Genomic DNA, 10,918 nt, shown 5'->3' on the forward strand with positions numbered 1-10,918 from the left:
ACAGGGACGACAAACTCGTCAGCAACAAAACCGTGACGGTGAGGAACGGTGTTGCGCGGAACGAGCTCGTTATCAAAAATTTAGGAAGGAACGACGTACGCTCGACGCTCACCTGCAACGCGACCAATAACAACAGGTCGATACCCCTTTCGTCCACCGTCTACGTCGACATGAATTGTGAGTATTATGATCGATAAAAATGAATGATTTAAGCGATCAAAGAAATATCTCGATGGGATAGTCTCGTTGATGAAATCATTTCGGTTATTTCGAATCTTTGCTCCGTGTAGATATGAAGTGTGTACTCTTCTTCGTTGCCTCGAGACTAAAGTCTTATTGTTTGAAGGATGCTCAAGGAGGCACGAGTCTCTTTTCTAGAGACCATTGTCGTTGCTTTTAATTGACAATCTTTTTACATCTGTATATATTTTAAAGTAGTTATATAATGGTATTCAATCGTAGAGCAATATTTACTGAAGAATTCGTGGGAAATATAAATTTTGATTTTATTATTACTGTTTTTCTTATTTTTATCTATATTTTAGTATTACAAGTAGTGAATATATATATATATATTACAATGCAAATAAGAAAAAGAGTAATTATTTTGTTTAAAGACAAAATGTTAAAAATTATTTAATACTCGTTTTCTTTCTCCACAATTCTATAATAAAAGTATGAATGTAATCATCGGTTAATTTAAAGAAATGTTTACTATTTATATTTTCTTTACTATAAGAAGTAGCATGTTACTTGAACATTACAAAACTCGAAAAAGATTGGAAAACAACCCTTCAACTGATTCTAGTTTCCTTTCAAAATCGAGAATCCATTGTCAATATATTTATATACATTCGGATTTTCTCCTCATTGTCGTCGCATGGCAATAGCAAACAATTTAGATCGTGTCGATTGCAATAAAAAAAGAAGAAAAGAATCATAAATCGTTTCGTTGAAAACATATCGTGTACAAAAATTGTTGTACAATATGGCGTCAGCAATATGGTTGATAGCGTGAAGTAGATTGTGAATTTCTCACGATGAATCGTGAATTCCTATTGGAAATGGTATGTACCTTTTCGCGATACCATTTTACTATTGACAAGCTATTGCTGTGAGATGTTTATCGGAATAATAGAAAAAAGCCAATGGCCATTTTTCTCCGTTCCACGATACGAAATCGGAGCAAAATACCATGTCAATGGGTAGTGATGAAGTTTCGTTCCTTCTTCGATCTTATTTTCATACACAGGGGACAAGAATTCGATCGATTTCCATGAATAATGAGATAAAAAATATTGATCTCTTCGTTGTTTCTTTTCTTGCTAATTGAAAAGACGAAATTTCAATTTTCTCAGGGTCAAAAAGATTATTTTTTCAAACGAAAGTTGTTAATTTTTACAAAATTGATCGTTGAGATTTCTTCCTAACAATTCTTACGATAAATTTAGCCATAAATTTAAATCACAGGGGACAAGAATTCGATCGATTTCCATGAATAATGAGATAAAAAACATTGATCTCTTCGTTGTTTCTTCTCCTATTAATTGAAAAGACGAAATTTCAATTTTCTCAGGATCAAAAAGATTATTTTTCAAACAAAAGTTGTTAATTTTTACAAAATTAATCGTTGAGATTTCTTCCTAACAATTCTTACGATAAATTTAACCATAAATTTAAATAACAGGGGACAAGAATTCGATTGATTTCCATGAATAATGAGATAAAAAACATTGATCTCTTCGTTGTTTCTTCTCCTATTAATTGAAAAGACGAAATTTCAATTTTCTCAGGATCAAAAAGATTATTTTTCAAACAAAAGTTGTTAATTTTTACAAAATTAATCGTTGAGATTTCTTCCTAACAATTCTTACGATAAATTTAACCATAAATTTAAATCACAAGGGACAAGAATTCGATCGATTTCCATGAATAATGAGATAAAAAACATTGATCTCTTTCTTCTCCTGTTAATTGAAAAGACTGTTTAATTGAATTTTCAATTTTCTCAGGATCAGAAAGATTATTTTTCAAACAAAAGTTATTAATTTTTACAAAATTAATCGTTGAGATTTCTTCCTAACAATTCCTACGATAAATTTAACCATAAATTTAAATCTCTATCGAGTCAAAATTCCATTTATCTAAAATTTTGAATCGTCAATCGCTAAAACGAAGACGATCATAGATAAAGAACACGTTCTCGTTCTCGTTCGATTCGCATATCGATGTTGAGAATCTAATCTTATCGAGAGTTAGGACGAAAAAAAAAAAAAATAAATATACATTAAAATCACGATAAGATCAAAAGGAAGTACGCAAGGGTAATCCAGCCTCCCCTTGAGAATCATCTTATATTCTTTGCAAAAGAGAAGCCATTTCCACGATGCGTAAAGGAAAATGGAGAATAAGAGGGCAAAGGCGTGGCCATTATCGGGATGAATTATAGTCCATGGGATCGCCCGATATCGCCGACGCTTTCCACGAGTTGGAGAGGATTATCCGTACAACTGATTTAAAATATTTCTCGATAACGTTCACGGATCAGGAAGTGACCATTCCTCTCAACGACCTCCACCGATCGGGGCTGACTCTTCGCTTTTACCCTCTTGGAAACAAAAGCGAGAACTGATATACCGTTTATACGAACAGGGGTGCTTAAGAGGAGATGGGGATGGTTAAACGGGATGATGGTCGATCATTTGATCGGAGAGGCAGATATTTTAGATCTCACATATTTTTTTCAACGAGGAGGAGGATAAAGAATTCTCCTTTTTTTCTTTTCTTCGGATAATCTATAGGGGATGGTGCAGTTCTCTAGCAGAGTGTATGTAGATTAACGATTGAAATTCCTCTTCTTTATATCTTCTTACGTAGAATACTTTTTCTATGATTTTTTTAAGTATGAAAATTTCTTAAATAAATTTCATACGTTTGATAAAAATTTTTAAATATGTTTTAAACGATTGATTCCTTGGTACTGGAGAAAAAATTCATGGAATATTGTTTGTTCCTCGACAAAACTGCAGAAACTTTTTTCCATCGTTGAATCGTAATTTCAAATATGAATTATTGTTCGTTTTCGAAACAATTCTAATGTGGATATTTAACAGTCGTTGTCATAAACAACTATTATAAATAGAAATAACAGTATAGAACTCTATTAAGTACAATTTTTGTTCACAATTCAATCCTTTTTTCTTTTTTTATACCTTTAATTTTTTGTAAAAATACATCCAATGTATAATAATCAAACGTACGTTTAAAAATAATAGAATATTTTGAGACCAACTGGAGCTCGAAATTAACGCTCCACCTCGTAAATTCGAAAAGGAAGACCTTAAGCCGAATCCAAGCACCTAATTAACAGCCAACTAGATCTCAAACTAGGTTACGCAAACTTTTCTATACCTTTTTCCTTTTTTTTTTTTTTTTTTTTTTTTTTAGACAAGTACAACAATGTCTTCCCTCTTTTGTTCAAATTCCCCATTTAGAATCTCTGAATAGTCGAATTTGTCACGGACTTACGAACTTCTGAACAATCAATCGAGCCCGCAATCCCAACTCCTAACCGAATATCCAATACCGGGGACGATAGTAACAATTATTTGTGACAGGGTTGGACTGTTCCATCGATAGCGGTGTATTCGGCTAGCAACACGATGTCGATGGAACAACCAAGATGACTGGACCAGATTATCTTGTCTTTGGGCGTAGCAAGTTGCGGGGAGAATCGTGCAATTTGGAGAGAATGGTGAAGTTTCGAGGCTGATACCCTCGTTTCGCGACGCTCAGTTCTTAAACAAAGTTCGACCCTTATGGATAGTGGACACCGCGACGTCGTTTGTTCGAGAGTTTGTCGACGAGCATTCTGCTCGATTGTTTCGCTATTATCGTTTGTTGAGAGCACGATAGAAATTGAAATTGAACTGACTTTATATTTTTCCAACTTTGAAAACTTTGGAAAGAAATGGAATATTTTTGTAGCTTTGAAATAAAAGAATATTTTAAGGGACGAAGGATATGAAGATATTGAGAATAAAACTGTCAAAAAAATTATGTTCGAGATTAACAAAGCTTCATACTTTAAATATAGCAAAAGAATAATTCCTCGTACATGTAAAACACGAAATGCAATTTTTTGAAATTGTTGAATCTCTAGAAACACTATGAGTTTCTTTAATACAAAACAGTAACGTGTATTTAAAAATAAATGAAAGGAAAAGTTGAATCTGAAAATCTTGAAATTAATCACCGTCATAAATCAACCAAAGCAATCTACGTTCATTATTTCTGAGTTTCACGTACGCCTTATTTCTACTTCTAGTAGTTTTTCCCCTATATTCAATCATTCGTTCTTCATTCATCAACAGAGATTGTACAATATTTTATTTAAAAAACTACGCAAAAGTCCGTTAAGCGAAACGTCATTAAGAAATCTGCGAGCGAAATTTGATGAGAAAAATATAAAAAAGAATTTAACACGTGTGATATATAAATTACAAAAGAATTTTCATAAAATTAATGAAATAAGCAAGATCACTGGAATATTATATCACGCGATTATGACAAGTTTCTATTGAACGCGACAAACCTAATTCACAAATCTATTCCATCGAAACTCCTCTTTGAACAAATAATTGCGTGTAATTGCCCCAAGTGATAAGAAAGATACAAGACTTTTTTCATTGACTTTATGCAAACGGATATCCTGACTCCTGGAAGAATCATTAACATAATACATTATTTCATAAAATAATTGGCTTTGTTCTTTTCAATCCTGCTTCTGGTTTGTAATTAAACTGACAATTAATTTCAATATAATTCTATAAAAAATAATAATCAGAATTTTTCTGCTTTATTTTTCAAACGTAATATTAAATATTCCATTTTGTACGTTCGTAAAAATACTCAAATGCTCAAATTTCGAATAAACGCAATACCAACAAAAAGAGACTATTCGTATATATTTTATATATAAAAGATAAAACAAAGAACTTGACGAATTGTGCATTACGAATTAACAACTGAAAGAGATAAAAAAATTCTAGAGAATTTGCATGGAAACAGAGATGTGAAAATTTCTTTATCCTTACGTGAAATATGACGAAAAGTAAAGTACGAAACCTTTAAGAATATGGCACAATTAAGAGAGTTGTGAATGACTTGTTCGCAAAGTTGTTCAAAAGTCGTCAGTTACGTCGACTGGAGTCTCATTAGAAAGTTGTAAGATAATTAGGAGTGATGGTAAGGAAGCCCTTAAGAGGCCGCATAATCTCAGTCGCTTCGTCTCACATATACACATATATACATACATACAAGTACAATTTTATCAACGGCCGAACGAATCTTGGTGGCATTCGTCCAATAGTTGTTCACGTTGCCATTCGCTTTCGTACGTGGAAATTCATTACGAGATCTCATCAGACAGGTTCATCAAAGGGACGGTGCATCTGTGTGGCGATATACACAGTCGGGATTAGCATCGTCGGTATCAGTATCACCGAGCGGATCTTTGACGAGAATGGTTGCGGCATCGGGTGAACCGCCCTAATGAATCCGCAACACCGGATCATGAGATCCGAGATCCGTGAAACTTCCGTCTCAAAGATCATTGTTCCGTGATACCAAATGCTAACTTCGATGCTTACTTTAATTTTCTTTCATCTATCTTATGTTTTGAAACGGATGTTGATCGATTGAGGTTAAGGAAAGTAAATTTGTTATAGAGATAAGTATTCTTATTTTTTTAAGGTAAGAGTAAAAAGAATTCATCGAATTTCAACGTGAGTTACGTTTCATTGAAACGTAAGAAAATATGATAAGAGTAAACGAAATAAACAGGTTTTTAAAAGTAATTATATGATACAATATTTTTTTAGAATTTAAAAAAGAAAGAAAAAAGTTTAATGGCCTATTTTAAGAATCTTCGGGAGCAGTTTATCTCGAATTCACTCGTAAAAACTTTTACCGGTTTTAATCTTGACTATCACTGTGAACGTTGTCTCTGGCTAACGTTGCTCGCCAACGATAACTCGAAATTTATTTAAATCGAGAGAAAGAGGGAAATTTTTGAAGACGAGGGATAGATAAGGATAAGTTTTCGCGAATCTTGATTTGCTTGATTTCCGTTAAATTTCCATTAAATATGATTGTTAATTCGTGGTCGCGACGAATCACGCCCTCAACCCAAGCAGACCATCTTTTAATCGAAGGTTCCGGTGCTCGATTGGGTCACCCTCTCGATTCTTCGCATTAAGCCACCAATTCAATTTGGAACGATCGATTGTACGACGTAATTGAGATGCATTGAAAATAATGCGGTGGAAATTAAGATGAGGATAAGATGAGGGGATATCGAGAGGATTTAGAAAAGGAGAGAAGAATTGGGGAAATTATTATTATCTCAATCAAGATCTAATTACTTAAAAAATTCGATGATTGGAAAATTAAATTTAATTAGAATATCTTGAACAGATTATTATTGAATCTATTAAAATCGAGAATTATTTAAATCGAGAATTTTTCGTTCATGAGATTTCACAAGTTCAAACACGATTTATTACAAACGGAAGTTAAAATTCGTACTATTACGAATTCAAATAATTCTATGAATAAAATCATAGTGCAATTAATAATTCAAAATCATGCGGAAAATTCATCTCGATAGTAAATTGCAAAGTTTATTTCAACATTGCAATAGTTCTATATTAATTAAACGAATTAATAAATCGCAAAAGAAAGAAATTTGCGTCAAGGTTTAAATTCAACGCATTCAGCGAATTAATGAATTATAAAAAGAAATATTATCAAATTACAATTCCACGATTTCTCTTCTATATTACTAAATTTTCACGAAAAACTGACACGTGAATAATTCAATTCATTGAATCAATAAAGAAATCCGATAAAAAGAAATCTGATACAAAACTGATATAACATCAAAGGATGATAACTCGAGATGAGAATATTTATCAAATAGAGTAGAACAGAATTCTTGATGTGGGGCGATTACGATTCTTAAAGAAGTTTTCGCACGAACATTAGTGCGTTTGAACTCTAAATAATCGAATGAATGTCGAGCGAGCGATCTCTATCTCACAAAATAAATTCCATCGTAACACGCGACGAGTTAAATTAATGCCTAATTATTCTCGATAACGTTTAATTATCGAGTAATTATTGGTGGTATCGCGATGAAAAATAAAAATATGTGCAATACAAACGGCAGAAGCGGAGAAAGGTTGACTTCCATGCATGGAACGAATCAGAATACGTCGTTCGTTCTCAATTACGCCGATTCTTATCGAAACGAATCGAGATCACGGTTGTAAATTTCATTTCGATCCTAGCTACGATTTCCGTGGCGAAATTAGCAATAAATTTTTTCCTTCCCTGCCAGATAGATAATGATTATTTTATAAAATAACGATAGGGTGGAAAGTAGTATAGGGGTGTAATTTTTTTCTATTATTATAAATATAAATTATAATAGCAAAAATTAAATTTCTATGATAAATAATATTTAACCTGTCAAATCCGATTGATAAATTTGTTATTTCAACTTAACAATTGTCAATAATAATTTAATTTTTCTTTCCAAAGATAATTTTTTGATTCGGATTTTTGAATTGAGAATAAATCAACAAATTTCTAGAAATTAAACCACCCTCCATCGACCTCGATTGAAAGATTAAAGCCAATTTTTCCACTTAAGTTAAGTTATGATACAATTTTAATAACAAGCTCGTAGGGAGGATATTGGAACAACGTCGTTTATCAGACAGAATACGAAATAAAGAACAGCCGCATTCCACACAGCGCGGACCGACGTCAATGAGATTCTCTCTCTCTCGCAAAAGAATGGGAAAAAGCCTGAAAATATATTATTGCTTCATCCCATAAGACCGCGGTATTTCAACGCGGTGTTTGCCTTAACCAGGAAGGGAAACAGGTATCCGTGGACTCTATTGTCCCTCGATTCTCCCCCCAATTCCATCCGAGCCACCAAAAAATCTCGAAACAGAGCCCCGACCTACATCCCTCGGTACATAAAACCCTCGCATTCGACCGACCCTCCCTCTTGCGTGAAATTATCGGAAGGGGGGAAACAATCATCTGCGCTTTAAAAGCTTTGCAGGGATATTAACCGCGTAAAGAATTTACAATCAGAGAGATTTATCTCGTACGACTCGTTAAAAGAAAGGAATTAGAGAGAGAGAGAAGAAAAGAGGGAAGCAAAATAAGCCATCGAGGCGCTTTATGTGCGCGTATCACAAAAGACGCACGCGTGGAAATTGCGTCTCTTCCAGGAGGAGAGTGCCATTCGCCGAGTTAATAATACGTTTCCGGTGTTTTTTCAAAAAGTATCGGCGAAGCTTAAAAGGGATCTCAATAGCGAGAGCTTTTCCTTATTTGCCTTTCGGCCACGATACGTATTTCGGTGACACGGATTTCCTGTTTGATATTACGTATCTCTCTCTCTCTCTCTTCCTCGTTCGAGACGAAATGCTGCCCTCCTTTCGACCCGATTCCAACGACCGATAGTTAACGTGGTCTTTCCACGTTCTTGCCAACTGCGACACGATTCGTCCCGGCAACGGTCGTAAAGAAATTGTTCGACATGCTTTTTCACGGGGCCGACGATGGCCATTAAAGACACTCGCCGCGCGTGCACCCAACTCTCTTGGCTCGAGGAACGTGATTCCACGCTTGATGGAGCGCTTGTGTTTGAGTTCTAGAATTTAGGGATGTGTTTTAACCGAGTCTAGATATTTTATCGTGTATCCTTTTTTTTTTTTTTTGAAATATTTTGTAAAGATACACGAGAATTTTAGTAACGAGATCGGTTTGAACGATCGTTTAAGATTTGAGCGAACGTCTTCTACTTGCTTAACTTTTCACAGAGGGTGAAAGCTAGCCTAACTTGTCTAGCTGGTTAATCTCCTTTGAAATATATTCAGAATGATACAGCCCTGAGCCCGAGGATCGCGGACTAAGTTTCCCAATTTAGGACTATGTCGGTGTCTATCGTACCATAAAGTCATAAATTTAATCAACGAGCCGAACATCTTCCGAGAAAACGTTTGAATTTTCCTCTGCAAATGTCTCTACTTCTCAAAAAGAGAAATACAAATGTTTCCCTTTCTTTCGAAATAATTTAATAAACTTCGAAGTGTTTCGAACAACCCCCTAAAATTCCCTCCACGAATAATTCTAAACACACAATTTATCATTTCATCCCTTATTTCCATTTCTCCATTCCAACGAAGGCGCAAACTTTTCGTTCGTTTATTCGAAGACAATATAACAGGCAGAAGGCCGAAGGCGATGGGTTAAAATTGAATTTAATCCGCGCAATCCTCATCCTCCCCGATAAACCCTGTTTAATGCAGGGTTAAATGAAGCGTACGGCCGCCCTGCACCCCCGCCCCGTGAAATTATGCGACTCTTTGTTTTCGGTTATATCGGTCCGGTTGTAATAGATTCACGCTTAAACTGTACATAAGTACATCCATTTATCGCGGTTTACAGAAGCCTGGACACACCACCACCACCACCTACACACCCCTCCGCGTTATTTGTTTCGAGAGGTGATCGTAGTTGCGGCGTAAGCCGGCTGGAATTTTCGCGGTTCGTGGCTTTCGTTTCCAACTCGCCTCCCCACCAACCCCTCCCCCTTCGTCCCCATTGTGTATGTACGGTGGTAGTTTCGGTGGTGGTGGTGTAGGTTCGTTTAAAATAAGGAAATGGAAATTTTACGGGTTGGACGGTACGGTAAACATTATTATTAGTTATTTGCAAATCAAATTTCGGGGGGGGAGGTTTTTGATATCTCTGAGATTGTTTTAACTTGGAGATGGAGGCGCGATAAATATTACGAAAGGGGAGAGGGAGAGGAGAGGAGAGTGGAAAATATGGATGATGGAAATTTAGAATTTTTTAGTATACAGGGATGTGCGACATTTTGTTGAATTTTATTTCGAAGCGATAAACTATTTTCGATATGGCGCGATAAAAGGAGGGAAAAAAGAAAAAAAAAATTTCTGTAACCGCGAGGGGTATCCAGATTTTTATTAAAAGTTTCTCTAAAAATTCGGCCAGATTGTTTTTTATGGAAAACCCGGAAAAGACGTGAAAAAAGCTTTGAAAATTCTGTGGACACGGAAAATTTGAAATTTTTATCAATCGAAAATGGGACGCGGTGTAACGAGAAAATCGGCGAGGGAGAGAAAATTTCGAAAATTCTGAAATGAAACCAAAGAATTTTAAAATTTTTATCTATACTTTTCAACGCAATATAACAAAGGCAAAAAATTTCAAAGATTTTACACCGAATTCCTAAATTTTTTTTCTATATTCTACAAAAAAAAGTCTATCTTCAAATTTATCGAATTCCAAAAAAAGTACAAAGAATTTCAATATATTAATTCGTACATTTTACAATATGACAAAGGAAAATCGAAAAAAAAAATTTTATGAGCCCAACAAATTCCTAGATACCTATCCCATGCGAAAAATAAACGAAAAATCTCGTTTCGAACGTCAAAAATTCCATAAATATATCCAACAGATAATATCTTTGAATCTATCTATCAAATTTCACGGAAAAATCTAACTATGTTTTTCTCGATAGATAGAAAAAAAAAAAAAAAAAAAAAAAGAAACATCTCAAATTCCAATTGGCCGAGATTTCGATTCATCCGTTATTTCGTTTCGTCTCATCAAACCCGAGTGGGGCAACACTCGGATGGAATGGAATAAGGGATCACACGGGCGAGAAATCGTCCCGTTTTCTCGGCTGAATTTCATTATGCGAGGAGAAATTGAATCCCGCCGATCAATTACCCGAGGCTCGAGGGAGATCCGTAGACGTTTCTCGCGACCCGCTCCCCCTCCCCTCCCCAGAATAGTTCTC

At 34.9% G+C, this 10,918-nt stretch overlaps 1 protein-coding gene across 1 annotated transcript in view; it reads left to right on the top strand.

The window, feature by feature from the left end:
- Positions 1 to 10,918, top strand: part of LOC102672573 (hemicentin-2-like) — a 248,770-nt gene that overhangs the window by 215,765 nt on the left and 22,087 nt on the right. The window contains 1 exon segment of the mRNA XM_031509648.1: positions 1 to 177. Within this exon segment, the coding sequence (XP_031365508.1) occupies positions 1 to 177 (177 nt within the window).

This window comes from Apis dorsata, unplaced genomic scaffold, assembly GCF_000469605.1.
Source record: "Apis dorsata unplaced genomic scaffold, Apis dorsata 1.3 scaffold_165, whole genome shotgun sequence".
NCBI classification, from domain to species: domain Eukaryota; kingdom Metazoa; phylum Arthropoda; class Insecta; order Hymenoptera; family Apidae; genus Apis; species Apis dorsata.